At 43.6% G+C, this 17,197-nt stretch overlaps 1 protein-coding gene across 8 annotated transcripts in view; it reads right to left on the bottom strand.

Annotated features, from left to right (window-relative positions):
• SYCP1 (synaptonemal complex protein 1) overlaps positions 1-17,197 on the bottom strand; it is a 276,938-nt gene that overhangs the window by 202,311 nt on the left and 57,430 nt on the right. For all 8 annotated transcript variants that reach the window (XM_083172734.1, XM_083172733.1, XM_083172735.1 and 5 more), the window contains exons 8-9: positions 16,137-16,195; positions 15,495-15,564 (exon numbers count right to left, since the gene is read on the bottom strand). In XM_083172734.1, coding sequence (XP_083028860.1) covers positions 15,495-15,564; positions 16,137-16,195 — 129 coding nt within the window. The remainder of the gene's footprint in view (positions 1-15,494; positions 15,565-16,136; positions 16,196-17,197) is intronic.

Here is a 17,197-nt window from a genome sequence, read left to right on the forward strand (position 1 = left end):
AATTTAACTTTTCAACCAATTATAACATGAAACATCATGAACACTGGCATACTTACTGAGCGTAAGGGAGGGATCGCTGTGTCACCAGGACCATATCAGAGAAAGGGATTCGAACGGTAAGTTCTTACAAAAATCCCTTTTTCTCTTTCAATGGTCCTGGTGACACAGCTTCACATTGGGACGTTCCAGAGCCGGTCCTTTTGGGTGGGTACGCTCAGGTCTGCAGTTCTCATCACTGCTCGCCCGAATGATGCGTCCACCGACGCGAACTCATGGAACCTATTGAATTTGGCAAAAGTATGAACAGATGACCAAATGGCAGCCCTGCAAACCTGCTCAGCTGTTGCCCCAAGTCGAACCGCCCAAGAGGTGGTAACCGACCTGGTGGTATGCGCATTAATCCTGGCCGGTACAGGCCTACCAACTTTAGCATATGCAAACGCAATAACAGAGCGCAACCACCTAGCAATGGTCTGCTTAGAAGCAGCCCAACCAATTTTGTGTATGTCATACAAAACCAGTAAAGTATCAGTCTTTCTGACACTCTTAACTCTGTCCACCTAAACGCGCAAGACGCGCACAACATCCAAATTCCTCAATTTGTCCCTTTTCCTAGAACCCTCTGGGGGTTGAAACACAGGCAGAACCATCTCCTGATTTAGATGAAAAGCAGAGACTACTTTTGGTAAAAATCTTGGGGTACTGTCCGAAAGACAGCCCTATCATCATGACATATAAGGGAGGGAGACTTGTAGAACAAAGCTCCCAACTCCAATACTCTTTTTTTCTGACGCCACCGCCAACAAAATACCAGCTTCCCTGTAAGGAAACTAAGGTCAGCCAACCTTAACGGCTCAAAAGGCGCCTTTTTAAGGTACTCCAGAACCAGAGATAATTCCCCTGGCGCTACTGGTTGCTTGTAGGGAGGGTTCAATAGAGAAAACCCCCTGCAGGAAGGTCTGACTTCCAGTATTAATGCAACCCTTCTTCAGAAAGAAATTGACAAGGCCGAGATATGTACTTTGAGTTACTGAAGGCTTAACCCAGAGGAAAGTCCATTCTGTAAAAAACTCCAACAATTTTAGCCACTTTAAATCGGGATGTGTGTGATTTCTATCTTTCACACCATCGAATATAGGTCTTCCAGACCCTATAATAATTTTCAGAAGACTCTCTGGCTTTAATCATCGTGTTAACCACCACCTCTGAGAATCCTATATTCCTCAAAATGGCGGTTTCAACTGCCAGGCCATCAAAATTAATCAAGCTGAATCCAGATAGTTAAACGGTCCTTGTCTTAGACGGTCTGACCTCAGAGGTAGACGCCATGAGTCCACAGAGAATTTCTGAAGCCTCGAGTACTAGGACCTCCTTGGCCAATCTGGGGCCACTAAAATTACTGGAATTGTCAGGGCCTGTATCTTTTTCAACACTCTTGCCAGCATTGGAACTGGTGGAAAAACATAAAGAGAATTCCCCTCCCAGGGGATAGACATGGCATCCACCGCTTCTGCCAGTGGATCCCTCATCCTGGCATAAAACCTGGGTACCTGATGGATGAATCTGGATGCCATCAGGTCCCCCTCCAAGGTTCCCCACCTCCATGTAATCTGGTGGAATACTTGTGGGTTCAGGCTCCATTTCCCTTCCATCAGCTCCTTCCTGCTCAGGAAGTCGGCCTCTATATTCTCCATTCCTGGTATAAATATTGCTGATAATGCTGGAACATTCTGTTCCGCCCACAAGAAGATTCGGGACACCTCCCACATAGCCAGCTTGCTGCGTGTGCCTCCCTGGTGGTTCAGATAAGCCACAGCTGTGGTGTTGTCAGTCTGAATCCTTAAAGGGAGCCTCTGCAACCTGTCTCCCGCTAGAGAAAACACTTTCCACACAGCTCTCAGTTTCAAGATACTGATCGGTAAGGCAGATTCCTATGGAGTCCACAAACTCTGCAGACGCAGGTCCAAGACTACTGCCCCCCCAGCCCCTGAGACTGGTGTCGGTAGTGACTATCAGCCAGCTCCAGGACTGCAGTGACCAACCCCACTGAAGGGAGTCCACGTCTGTCCACTATTTCAGGGAGGCTCGAGTTTCCGAAGACAGCACTATCTGTTCAGATTTCATGGTCTGTGTGATTCCTGACCAAGCCTTCAAAATATTCTCACTGGAACACCCGAGAGTGGAACCTGGCAAACTGCCGCGTCTCGAAAGACGCCACCATCTTCCCCAGCAGCTTGAGGCACCTCCATACTGATGTGCTCCGAGAGCTGAGAATCTCCTGGACTAAGGCAACCAGATCCCTGGCCTTTGCCTCCAGTAAAAATACCCGATGTAGATGGGTAACCCGAATGACCCCCAAGAATTGGAGTCTCTGTGACGGCACCAACTGAGACTTTTGTAAGTTTAAAAACAAGCCGTGAGCCTGCCAAAAACCCAATGGCTTTTGCCAAGTGACTCTTCAACATGTCTGCTGACTCCGCTCTGAACAGCAGGTCGTCCAAATATGGGATCACGGTGTTTCCCCTCAGTCGAAGCACAGCCGCCATTACAGACATTATCTTGGTGAATACCCTTGGCGCTGAGGCCAGGCCGAAGTGCAACGCCTGGAATTGCAAGTGTATGGTCTCCTATCTCAATAGGGCCTGATGTCCTGGGTGAACAGGAACATGAAGGTACGCGTCCTGGACATCCATGAACGCCAAAAATTCTCCCTGGTCCAGGCTTCACAGCACTGACCATAGAGACTCCATTTTGAAATGGTCTACCCACAAATGGATAATTAACGACTTTAAATTGAGAATCGGTCTGAAAGACCCGTCTGGTTTGGACACCCGACACAGTGGAATAAAAGCCTCTTTTCCATTCCGCTCTGGGGACCGGGATCACCACACCCTTCTCTAAAAAAGAATGAGCCGCTCCCAAGGGAGCTGTACGGAGCCGAGCCCCTTTTGGTATTGGCGTGGGAATGAATCTTCTTGGAAGAAGACCCTTGAAGGGAATTCTGTAACCCTGGGTTGTAATTTCTAACACCCAAGAATCCCGGTCTAACAATGCCCATGCGTCTTTGAACAGTGTCAGATGTCCCCCCCATCTAGACCACCGCCGGGCAAAACCCTTGGCAGTCATGCAGATGGTTTGTCCTCTTCTTTGTGTTTTGGTTTCTTATTTTTGAAAGGAACCAAATTTAGACTTTAGGACCCTTCCCCTGAAGGGCTGCCCTCAGAAAGACGCACCTCCTCTAAGGGAGGGCCGCAAGGCTGGCCTGAAAGCAGAAACCTTGATGTCTGCTTGGCTGCAGGGACTGGCAGGAAACTACTTTTGCCACCTGTGGCCTGCTTAATAACCTTTTCCAGTTCAGAAGCAAATAACAGCTTTCCTTTAAAAGCTATTGTCTCTAAGGCTTTCTTAGACACATTATCTGCCTCCCAAGCCTTAAGCCAGAGGACTCTCCTGTCATTTACAGACACTGTGGAAACTCTGGCAGCCATTTTGAGAGCTTCCTCTCAGACTTCAATACATGCTCTGCAGCCGTTTTTAAGCTTCTCTGCAAGCAATAACACACAAGGGTCAACGTGTAAAATAGTGCACAAATTTCTGGCCCACACGATCATGGCCTTAGAGACCCAGGCTGAAATCATCAGAGGGCGTAGGGTGTATCCCACCCCTTAAAATAATGCTTTGAGGTTACCCTCCAGCTTTTAGTCTGCGGGGTCCTTAAACGCTGCTACCCCTTGTACTGGTAGCACAGTGGCTCCACCTGAGGTCTTGATACACGTGTCACAGAAGCATCTACCACTGGGACCTTTTTTCCAGAGGTCAGCATGCGCCTCAGGCATGGGGTACAGGTTTAGAAATCTTTTAAGTATCTGAAGCCTTTTATCAGGGGTTTTTTAGGCCCCTTTGCAGGGAGATATCAGAATCTTTACGCTGTCTCATAAAAAACAACCTTTGCAGGAGTTTATCCTTCACAGACAAATTTAATGCCTGTTTAACAGCAGTAATAAAATCCTCTACCCCTGAGGCTGAGGACTCTTCAGAAATATCACCCTGGTTTGGTTCTGTGTAGTCTCCTACCTCATCAGCAGCTAATAATGGCTCTGAATAAGACCTTTTAGGTGTCCCCACAGAATAACCATAAAACTTGTGCAACAAGTAATTTAAACCTGCTGATTCCCATAGCAGTATCCTGCATGACCAGTAATAAATCAGGATCTGTCTGGGTCCGAGGCACAGAGCTAGGGGACTGCTGAGAGAATGGCAATGGTCTAGGGAAATTACCAGCCATCACTCTGCCTGTCCAGTAATGCACCAAAGCATTTTCAGACCTGCCTAGGGCTTGGCCCATGCAAGTTCTGATGTACTACCCTCTGGAGTTCACTCCCCATGGGTTTCACAGCAGCGCATATAAATACATAAGCCCCCCTCAGGGACAATTTTCAGTGTACAACCACTGCAAGCGCTCAATGCATTTGAGGCTCCCTCCCCCAAGACCACAGGCTGTTGCTCAGACCTGATGTTCTCAATTAACACAGTCCCAGCATTAAATGTACAAACATTATATACAGAACCAATATACTCAGTTCACTTAGCTTTCTGTAGTCTTCAGAATGGGGAAAGGTATGCCCAGGAAATCCAATCACTCTGTCAGGATCTGTAAGCCAGCTCAGCTCCGCTGCAAGCGTTCTGAATGGCGCCAAAACAGAGTGAGGGAAGGGATCAAGTCCCTGCCGCTGCGGGGTCTGTGACTTTTGGCGCCAACTACCCCCAGACAGCCGCTCCCATTGTAGGATCTCCTTGTTCCAGTATCTCCCCCTCAGCTGGGGACCACTCGGAACATGCCTGTAACAACACTGCTGTCCTCTCGTATCAGGAGCTCAGTGTGTAAGCTCCGCATAAAATGGCCGCCGCCATCACGGAGCGCCTGTCCCCCATGATCCCCACCTAGCGTGAAGCCGGTTTCAGAGCGCTCCGGAGCCCAGGCAGCTTCTTAAAAGAAGCTGTAAGCGCTGCACAGGGAGGCCAGACAGCGTCTCCCATGTGCACAGTGAGCTGACAGGACGCGCTTCTGTCAGCTCCTGCTGCGCTAGCAGTGTGAAGATTCACTAATGAGAATCCTCACACTGTGCCTACCTAGCTAGTGTAAAAGTTAATAAAATAATAAAAACCCTAACTAGCTCTACTCCTTCGGCTGCTCCGGCAGCCCTTTAGAATAGCACCCACTCCAGTGGGCACCTAACACGAACTGAGGAATCTGGGATGCAGTAGGGGAGGAGCCTACCCTCCAAAAGCTTTAGGATAGGTGCCTGGCTCCTGCGGACCCTCCTACATCCCAATGTGAAGCTGTGTCACCAGGACCATTGAAAGAGAAAAGCGCCATGATGGATAATATGCTGAAAGTATGGTGGACGAGGAGCATGACCCAAATGGGAACAGCTGAGGGTATGGCGGTAGTGCGTGGGCACCTATTTTATAGGAAATTGTGTAGGCCAAGATTCTCATTCAGCCCTCTGGGCTGTAATGAATCCAGTTTGAAAATCCATTGGGATTCTAACTGCAACAGTTTTCTGGATCTGTTACCGCCCCTGATGGAGAATGGTACGTGGTCCACTATTTTATACCGCAGGGTTGCCATGCTGTTTAAACGTGGCAAAGTGACGGGCCACTGGCTGCTCACTTTTGCCGGAGATGAGGGCTGCTCGTATGGCACATCGATGTTGCGCCATCCTGACTTTGAGTGTGCAGTCAGTCTTCCCCATGTAATACAAGCCGCAGGGGCAATTGATGACATATATAATGAATTTAGAGGTACATGTCAGAAGCCAACGGATTTTGAAATTTTTCCCAGTATGGGGATGTTGTATGGTGGTGCTGGGTGTGAGGGAACTGCATGTAGTGCATCCCAGGCAGCAGAAGCACCCGTTCTCTCGCTGTCTGGTGCCTGGGGGAGTGGAATTGAATGCAGTAATGTCAAGCTTGACCAAACGGTCTTTAAGGTTGTAACTGCGCTTGTAACTGGGTAATAGTCTAGTTTGTTTAAGACTTTTTAAATCCGGGTCTGACGTAATCATGGGCCACCAGCTTTTTGATGATTTAGTGGTGACTGTACTGGTGGTGCTGTATTCATTCACCCATGGGATGGCTGGGAGTTGAGCTTTTTTGGGTTGGCAACTGGTGATCATGGACTGTCTGTCCTGTGCCAGTGCCTTGTCTTTGGCTTTAATTAGGCTCGCCCTGGGGTACCCTCGCTGTTCAAATTTGTGTAACATCTCGTCCAGTTGTTGTATACATAACAGAGGATCCGAAGTTATCCTGCATACACGCAGGAACTGTGAACAAGGCAGTCCTTCTACTGTAGATCGTGGGTGAAAGCTGTTATGCCGGAGAATGGTGTTCCGGTCTGTGGGCTTAACAAATAGTGCAGTGTGTATCTGCTCCTGAGCTATCAGGATACTCGCATCCAGAAAGTGAATTTCCTGTGTACTGGAGGTCAGGGACAATTTAATCGGATGGTTGGAAGCGTTTTGTGTTTTAACCAGGTCCTCTAGGGTGGTGAGTGGCCCGGTCCATATGATCAAAAGATCGTCTATGTACCGTGTATATAGATCTAGATGCCTACGTATGGGCTCATCACGCAAAAACAGGCTTCGCTCAACCTCCCACATGTAGGCATTTGCAAAGGACGGAGCGACGGAAGAACCCATCGCACACCCCGTCCTTTCAGCATATTATCCATCATGGCACTTTTTTCTTTCCTGTAAAGTTCACCCTTTGCCCATAGGTGGTGGCCATTTGATCACCTATCCATACATTACTCAGCTCTTTCCATAGGGGGACCCCTTTGCGTAAATTTATTTTCTTTGTCCTTTTGCCCACACAGGCACCCACTTGTCTGCCCACGTATAGACACATGTTGCCTTTTAACCACAGGGGAGTATGCCATGTTTGACAGCACCTCCCCCGGTGGACCATTGACATATATAGGCATAGCCACAGGTCCGTGGCCAGGCACATGGAGACTGGGGTATGCAGTTTTCAGGGACAGTCCCCAAATGCTGTCCGCATTTTTTTAAAATATTCTGCAAGATTTTTAATGTATTTGTACAATCTAGCCACACTTTCATATACTGCCCAGTAGATGGCAGCCTTTCACCACTGTAGATAGTATTCTGTAGTCACAGCCATTCGTTTTGTTTCACTGTTTGTATTCTGTTTCCCTTAAAGTTTTTCTAGGTATGGAAACAGCCGTTTTTTTCACTGTTTAGGCTTTTCAAGTAATAGGACTGTGACTCATGGTGTTTTGTTTGTGTTTTGTTACGCAGCACCCCCACGTGACCCAAGAGCAGGCAGCCGGGAGCGCGCATCAGTGACGATGTCGCACGCAAACATTGCGACCATCGGAGCGGCGCCAGCATCGTCACAGAGACGGCGCCAACCCGGAAGCAGCCACTGGAGGAGGACACGGACAGGGCGTACAGGGGGCTGGTAAGTTACCTATAAATGTCACTTTGTTTGCAAATGTAATTGTGCTTCCCTGAACTGACGACGGGGCCCCCGGGTTATCCGTCATCAGTTAAGTATTTGATTTAGAAACATCTACTGCAATTTGATCCAGACGCACATTGTTCTGCACTATTACAGCTACAGTATTAAAAACTTCAGGTATTTTTCCTGGGACCTACCTGTAGTATTATTATTATTATTATTATTAATAACAGTTTCTTATAGAAATGGTTCTTACCTAGTTTGATATACTGTTACTGCACACAAATATATTGGGCCTGATTCAGCAAGGCTTGCTAAGCATTGGCCGCTCACAGCTTAACGAGCCCTGAAACGCCGCCCAGATGAATGTCCAGCCCCACCCCCCCTGCCGCCGAATCCCCTCGGTAACATGCAAGGGGATGTACGCGAACACATCCCCTCGTATGCAACTAAAAGATGAGAAAACCATTTAATGGTCACCGACCATAGAATGATTTTCTCTCTCCTTTGGAAATAAAAGTCAGTCTGAACTGTGACATCAGCCATCCGCCCCCCCCCCCCCCCCCCCCCCCCGGCAGGCATTGGCCCGTGTGCGCTACCATAAAACGCTGGGTGTTCCCCATAGCCGTTTTTTTCACTGTTTAGGCTTTTCAAGTAATAGGACTGTGACTTATGGGGGGTTATTCTAGTCCATTCTTTCTGACAAAATCCTTCTTAGATGGACAAAACCATGTGCACTGCGGGTGGGGCAGATGTAACTTGTGCAGAGAGAATTAGATTTGGGTGGGGTTTTTCTTCAAAGTGAGATCTATATTGAAGTGTAAAATCATGCAGTCAGTATTTTCCCTGCACAGAAACAAAATAACTCACCCAAATCTAATTCTCTCTGCACATGTTACATCTGCCCCCCTGCAGTGCACATGGTTTTGTCCATCTAAGAAGGATTTTGTCAGAAAGAATGAACTAGAATAAACCCCATGGTGTTTTGTTACGCAGCACACAGCCGCCCCACGTGACCCAAGAGCAGGCAGCCGGGAGCGCGCATCGGTGCTCCCCTTGCAGTATATTCCTTCAAAGGCTTCACTTCTTATATCCTTTTCTCTCTCAAGGGGAATTATTCGGAATTTCCATATAGTAGAAATGAGAGATAAAAAAATTGATATCCAAATATGTGAAGTACATATAAATTCAGAGTGTTTTAGAAGAATAGAATGATACGACGGTGGCGTACCGCAACTCACTATAGGTAAGTTGGAATACTCTTATCAAGGTATCTTTCTTATAAGCAAATCGTACCGCTACTCACGATCAGAGATGATTTTTCAAACACATAGCGGTTTCTTTTACATTTCTTTTTTCATAACACTTTTATTTTGAAAAACGATTCCAATAAAATTACAAAGGACAATATACTTGTAACAAATTTTTAGGGTGAAGGAAGTGTGGCTGTGAAGTCTACACACACAGCAAGGATCCGGATCTTAACTGCGTGTGGACTATCACTTTTTCACTCACCTTCTTCCCTTGCAGTCTGTCTACAAGTTTCCAATAAAAATACAAGTGCACTAGTCCAGCAACAACAACATGTTTCGAGATACTTCTGATCTCTTCGTCAGGTTTCTGGCTAGTGCTGTCTTTCCATCCTGTTTATATAGCTCCCGGCGTCCAACTTCCAGGACCTCACTTCCGGTATCGGGACCTCCGTATAATTCCTTCTAAATTATATTGCTCGTGATTATAGTATATAAAACTACCCTCTATGGGTAGCTATGATCCCGATCTCGTTATTACTGTGTTTATTCCCTCTGTTGAATCGTTAGCAAACACACGGGCTTCTACGTTCTCAGACCGCAGCCGCACTTCCGCCCGGTCTCATCGTCACTTCCGCCTCTCTCCATAGCGTTTTAGACACGTGAAACTGGCGTCCCTGTATCTCCCGCCTTTTTGCACATATAATAAGTCCAGGACTTGTTTTATATAGAAAATTCTACCGAAGTTTGGCGGATTGATTCTCTATAGAGAAGTATATAAAATAAAGGGACATGTATGAATGTATATTTAAGCCAGTTTTTAAGACTAAAAAGAAACTGCAGTGACTTGGAAACCCTACGGATACAAAATTAAAAATTAAAAGAAGAATTTTTGTGCAAAGGATATCAAGAGGAAGAGATTAATTCAACGATAGAAGAAATCCAACAAATAAATCGAGGAACCCGTGTGTTTGCTAACGATTCAACAGAGGGAATAAACACAGTAATAACGAGATCGGGATCATAGCTACCCATAGAGGCTAGTTTTATATACTATAATCACGAGCAATATAATTTAGAAGGAATTATACGGAGGTCCCGATACCGGCAGTGAGGTACCGGAAGTGGGACGCCGGGAGCTATATAAACAGGATGGAAAGACAGCACTAGCCAGGAACCTGACGAAGAGATCAGAAGTATCTCGAAACATGTTGTTGTTGCTGGACTAGTGCACTTGTATTTTTATTGGAAACTTGTAGACAGACTGCAAGGGAAGAAGGTGAGTGAAAAAGTGATAGTCCACACGCAGTTAAGATCCGGATCCTTGCTGTGTGTGTAGGCTTCACAGCCACACTTTCTTGACCCTAAAAATTTGTCACAAGTATATTGTCCTTTGTAATTTTATTGGAACCCGTTTTTCAAAATAAAAGTGTTATGAAAAAAGAAACGTAAAAGAAACCGCTATGCGTTTGAAAAATCATCTCTGATCGTGAGTAGCGGTACGATTTGCTTATAAGAAAGATACCTCGATAAGAGTATTCCAACTTACCTATAGACATAGAAACATAGAATTTGACGGCAGATAAGAACCATTTGGCCCATCTAGTCTGCCCCTTTTTTACCCTTCAGGTAAACTCAACCCTTTTTAATCCTTATTTCTTTGTAAGGATATTCATATGCCTATCCCAAGCATGTTTAAATTGTTCTACTGTCTTAGCCTCTACCACCTCTGATGGGAGGCTATTCCACTTATCCACTACCCTTTCTGTGAAGTAATTCTTTCTAACATTTCCCCTGAACCTACCTCCCTCCAGTTTCAGTGCATGTCCATTACTTGTTTTCCTTTGAAGAAAATTTCCCACCTGTACTATGTTAAAGCCCTTGATATATTTGAAGATTTCTATCATGTCCCCCCTTTCCCTTCTCTGCTCCAAACTATACATGTTAAGATCTTTTAGTCTATCCAGGTAAGTTTTGTGATGTAGGCCATGAACCATTTTAGTTGCCCTTCTTTGTACACTCTCCAATGTATTTATATCCTTCTGAAGATATGGTCTCCAGAACTGGACACAGTATTCCAGATGAGGTCGTACCAATGACCTATAAAGTGGCATTATTACGTCTTTTTTTCTGCTACTGATTCCTCTCCCTATGCAACCAAGCATCTGACTAGCCTTCCTCATTGCTTTGTTACATTGCCTCCCTGCCTTTAAGTCACTTGAAATAATGACTCCTAGATCTCTTTCCTCCTCAGTAGTTTCCATTATAGTACCCTTGATACTATATTGAGCCTTTGGGTTTTTGAGTCCCAAGTGCATAATTTAGCATTTTTTAGCATTAAACTGTAGTTGCCATTCTCTTGACCAATTCTCAAGTTTACTTAGATCATCAGTCATTTGATTTACCCCTCCTGGTGTGTCTACTCTGTTGCATATCTTTGTATCATCTGCAAAAAGGCATACTTTCCCTTCAATACCATTTGCAATGTCACTAACAAAGATATTAAAGAGCACTGGTCCAAGTACAGATCCCTGGGGTACTCCACTGGTAATATGTCCCTCCATAGAATGCACTCCATTTACTACAACTGTCTGTTTCCTATCCTGCAACCAGGTTCTTATCCATTTAATTGTTTTATAATCCAATCCCACACTTTCAAGTTTATTTAGCATGTGGTGGCTCCACTGGGAAGCCTATTGCCCTCCTGCACACCGAAATTGAAGATATTTTTTAAAGAGAGAACCCCAAATTTTCTTACATAAACTAGAGGGGGTGCTGTTCCCGGCAGTCAAGCATGTAGCATATTGGACAAAGAAGGAAAGGGACTGCTCAGGGGGGAACGCACTAAAGAAATAGAGTCATAAAAAATAACTTTTAATACATCATAATTAATAATCCCACAATTAGCTTGAATGGGAGTGCAGCGAAAAATGAAAGTTTTAAATATTAGACGTACACACACATACACACAATGTGCACAGAAAGGCAAGAAATAAGTGCTTTAAAAATGACACTTGAATCCTGACCAAAAATTATGCTCACAGGATAATAGCCAAAGATGTGGTCTTTTTGATCAAGGAAAAAATGTGTAGCCCTATTCAGTAATTGTTTAATCTCCGATTGACAAATGTGAATTTCAGATTTAATTCAGCCTTTTTATAATAACACTGCCACCTTCTGGTAGATTGGTGACAAATATCAATGGTTCAGGGACCTTTCTCACTAAGGACCTCTGATACACTATCCTATTGCACCATCTAGTGGTGATTTTAGGGATATTTTTCAACTTTTGTCTGGTGCAAAGGATTTTCATTGAATTTTATTGGCAACCCAGAAAGGCATGATTATAGCATGGTAATTAGGTTTAAACAATTTGAGAGAAAAGGAGAGAGAACCATAAAATAATGGGAACATAGAATATTGAGGGCTTTCCTAAGATCAAGGTCAAAGTGCTCAAATAGGTATAGTAGGCTGAAAATCGGAGTTATAATTGTCTCCTTATATTTTTATTCAGCAACTTGAGCACATTTACAGGGCATCTGCTACCTACTTCATCCAAGGTGTGTATGATTTGACACCTGGATGGTCTGATAGCGCCCTTAATAAACCAACATCATTTCAATATACATTTATCAGGCTAGTAAGCATATTTGGACAGTAATAACCGACACTAGTGTTTCGCTGGCTAGTTCAGCTTTTTCAAGGCCAACCTGAGTGTCCCAGCTGAGCGCTATTTATTAGTATTACCCCACCAATGGTAAATGTGGATTGCCATCATGTGAATGTATGGGCCAATCGCCGCTACGTATTGGCATCCAGAAGCCTCCCCCTCCGTCTGACGTGTGTGTCACATCAGCTGTGAGCGTCAATTACTATAAGTGGTTTGTTTACATCACGTGGTCGGCGTCCCGCCCCACGTGACCAGCGTCTCGCGTCAGTTGATCCGCGCGACATGTTCCTCCAGTATAATTTGGCTTCCTTATTGTGCGTCATTGCGCACGTGATCCTTCATTGACCAATCCTAGAGCTCTAAATGGTAATCCCGGAAGTCTCTGCATGAATTAGGCACGGAGCCCCAACCCTGTAGTGAGCATAGTATATAACCCATGGTTTCTTTGAATGTTTTAAATCTATTTGCGTTAATGTACGGAATTGCATCTTAGCTCTACATCTATTAGGTAATCACAAACATCTCCTGAAGGCTTAGATGGTGTTGTATTATCAAAGGGCAATGTTGTATTGGAACAAAAACGGGAATCAGTGCATGAATTAGGCACAGATTCTAATTCATGCACTGATTCCCGTTTTTGTTCCAATACAACATTGCCCTTTGATAATACAACACCATCTAAGCCTTCAGGAGATGTTTGTGATTACCCAATAGATGTAGAGCTAAGATGCAATTCCGTACATTAACGCAAATAGATTTAAAACATTCAAAGAAACCATGGGTTATATACTATGCTCACTACAGGGTTGGGGCTCCGTGCCTAATTCATGCAGAGACTTCCGAGATTACCATTTAGAGCTCTAGGATTGGTCAATGAAGGATCACGTGCGCAGTGACGCACAATAAGGAAGCCAAATTATACTGGAGGAACATGTCGCGCGGATCAACTGACGCGAGACGCTGGTCACGTGGGGCGGGACGCCGACCACGTGATGTAAACAAACCACTTATAGTAATTGACGCTCACAGCTGATGTGACACACACGTCAGACGGAGGGGGAGGCTTCTGGATGCCAATACGTAGCGGCGATTGGCCCATACATTCACATGATGGCAATCCACATTTACCATTGGTGGGGTGATACTAATAAATAGCGCTCAGCTGGGACACTCAGGTTGGCCTTGAAAAAGCTGAACTAGCCAGCGAAACACTAGTGTCGGTTATTACTGTCCAAATATGCTTACTAGCCTGATAAATGTATATTGAAATGATGTTGGTTTATTAAGGGCGCTATCAGACCATCCAGGTGTCAAATCATACACACCTTGAATGAAGTAGGTAGCAGATGCCCTGTAAATGTGCTCAAGTTGCTGAATAAAAATATAAGGAGACAATTATAACTCCGATTTTCAGCCTACTATACCTATTTGAGCACTTTGACCTTGATCTTAGGAAAGCCCTCAATATTCTATGTTCCCATTATTTTATGGTTCTCTCTCCTTTTCTCTCAAATTGTTTAAACCTAATTACCATGCTATAATCATGCCTTTCTGGGTTGCCAATAAAATTCAATGAAAATCCTTTGCACCAGACAAAAGTTGAAAAATATCCCTAAAATCACCACTAGATGGTGCAATAGGATAGTGTATCAGAGGTCCTTAGTGAGAAAGGTCCCTGAACCATTGATATTTGTCACCAATCTACCAGAAGGTGGCAGTGTTATTATAAAAAGGCTGAATTAAATCTGAAATTCACATTTGTCAATCGGAGATTAAACAATTACTGAATAGGGCTACACATTTTTTCCTTGATCAAAAAGACCACATCTTTGGCTATTATCCTGTGAGCATAATTTTTGGTCAGGATTCAAGTGTCATTTTTAAAGCACTTATTTCTTGCCTTTCTGTGCACATTGTGTGTATGTGTGTGTACGTCTAATATTTTAAACTTTCATTTTTCGCTGCACTCCCATTCAAGCTAATTGTGGGATTATTAATTATGATGTATTAAAAGTTATTTTTTATGACTCTATTTCTTTAGTGCGTTCCCCCCTGAGCAGTCCCTTTCCTTCTTTGTCCAATAAGTTTATTTAGCAGCCTGCGATGTGGGACAGTGTCAAATGCCTTACTAAAGTCAAGATATGCCACATCTACAGCCCCCCCTTCATCTAGTATTTTGGTCACGGAGTCAAAAAAGTCAATGAGACTTGTTTGGCATGATCTCCCTGCAGTAAAACCATGCTGTTTTGGATCCTGTAAGTTGTTTAATTTAAGATATTCCACTATTCTTTCTTTTAATAGTGTTTCCATTATTTTCCCTACTACTGATGTAAGGCTCACTGGTCTGTAGTTACTTGCTTCTTCTTTGCTTCTGCTTTTGTGCAGTGGAACTACATTTGCTTTTCTCCAGTCCTCTAGTGACTGGTTGAATAAATCTGTTAATGGCGCTACCAACACATCTTTTAGTTCTTTTAGTATCCTTGGAAGCTCTCCGTCCGGCCCCATTGATTTATCCACTTTCAGTCTTGAAAGTTCTGTTAGGACTTTCTCCCTAGTAAATGTACCTCCATCTACCTTATTTTTATGAATGTCCTTGCAACTTAGACGCCACCGTCATATCATTCTATTCTTCTAAAACACTCTGAATTTATACGTACTTCACATATTTGGATATCTATTTTTTTATCTCTCATTTCTACTATATGGAAATTCCGAATAATTCCCCTTGAGAGAGAAAAGGATATATAAGAAGTGAAGCCTTTGAAGGAATATACCGCAAAAGGGGAGTATATCTGATATTTTCTATATATCATCGTTGTTATAGTAGATCCGAGGGAGGGCGCCCAGTAAATAATTTCAGTAGGTCAATCATAGGGAGCATATTAAGTTACATAGTTCAAAAGGAGATAGCAGTGTCTGGTGACAGTCACCTTGCAGGTTATTATATAGCAGGAGATATTTCAACATAGTGACCCTCTGTATTCATATTCTGTGGTTGAATTATTGAGTAAAAAAAAAAGTAGCAAAAAAAAAAAATATGACAAAAATTGAACAAAATGTAAAAATCTAAAACTAAAGAAATATGTACTTACTTTGGTTGCAGATATCGTGTCTGGAATTCTCAGCTTTTTCATGAAGTTCTTCAAAAGCCATTATCATTCTCTGCATCACATAATATTAAAATAACTAGAAAATGTATTTTATAGCATTATTTTATGCTTTTTTTCTTTTGCATTGAAGAACTATTTATGAATACAATACAGGTTGAGTATCCCTTATACGAAATGTTTGGGACCACAAGCATTTTGGATAAGGGATTTTTCGGATTTTGGAATACATTTTTTTTTCATACCTACCTGGTCCCCTGGTGGTCCTGCGACGTCCACGGTGTCCCCTGGCATTCACCAGTATCCTCTTCAGTGGCATCTAAAGTCCCTGTGGTGCATTGCGCGAGTGATGTCATCGGCATACATCTGGGACCGGAGACGCCACTGAAAAGGATCCCGGAGGCCGCCGTGGACATCGTTGGACAAGTATGAAAAAAGGGGTTGGGGGGAGGTAAAAAAAACAAGAACAAAATTAAATATTCTGAAAAACCATGGTTTTCGGAATATTTCGGTTTTTGGAATACACTGATAAGGGAGACCCGACCTATACAAGGATGTACTCAGTCAACTGGTTTTATTTTCATAATCTAAATAATGGATAAAACCAGCCAAGGAAAAGACACTTGCCTCAATATTGTTATTTAGATCACCATACATCTGTCTCGTTTCATCTATTTCATTTTCATCTAAAAGACAAAACATTTAATATATAAAAATATATTACATTCACAAAATACATGTGTGTTGACTATTAAAATCAGGTCATAAACACTTGAGGTGGAAACAAACTATCATTTGACAAAAAAACACAAGCAGATGGCACATACTGTAAATGGAAGTAAAACATTCACATAACAAAAAAATCAGGTGTCATATGTTGATTTGAGCTATTGGTATTACAAAAGATATGTTGGACATATTGTGCAAATATCTATTGGCTCTGGCTCACCAGAAATGATGTGCCTCATATCCCAATACATAGAAGTTGTGGCACACAGATCTATATCAATGAGCAGCAGCTGACACCAAAAAGACCAGTTGCTAAAGTCCAAAACTAGATGGAAGATATAGTAATACCAGAGATCAGAGAAAGCAGAGTAGGCTTGTAGTTAAGAGCAACTCAATGCATAAGGCCAGGAGCAGGGCTATCTGACACCCTGTGCTGACCCTGCCCCTGAAAATGTAACACAACCAAGAGAGGGCGAAGCCGCCAGCAAGAGAAGTAGATAGCTGACTGAATGATCCGGGTAGCTCTACACACTGCAGGATGTCCAATAGACACTTCAAGCAGCATTGCAGCACCACTGGTTGCTGCGGAGTGCCGTTCCAGGGATCCTGTGGCATAAACTTCAGGAATAGAGAAAAATTAGAAAGTCAAAGCTAGTAATAATAACAGAACTATCAAGATAGACGTCTGAGCCTGAAACCTCTGTTGCCTGAACCTCAGTACTAAAGCTACTAACTGTGCATGATGCAAAAGCACTGAAATCAAGTTGAGCAATGATGACTGGAAACTCGGGACAGTAGACTAAAGTTGAAACCTACGGATAAAAGGCAGATGTTTATATCTTAGGACAAGAGCCACTGGCTGGTACCGTCAATGAAATAAGGATCCCTTGTGGACTGAGTAAAGGATCAGAATCCTCTTTGAGGCAAGGATGAGGCAGATTAGGAGTAATTTTCTTCTT

Source organism: Crinia signifera, chromosome 2 (genome assembly GCF_055691185.1).
Source record: "Crinia signifera chromosome 2, ASM5569118v1, whole genome shotgun sequence".
Taxonomy (NCBI): Eukaryota; Metazoa; Chordata; class Amphibia; order Anura; family Myobatrachidae; genus Crinia; species Crinia signifera.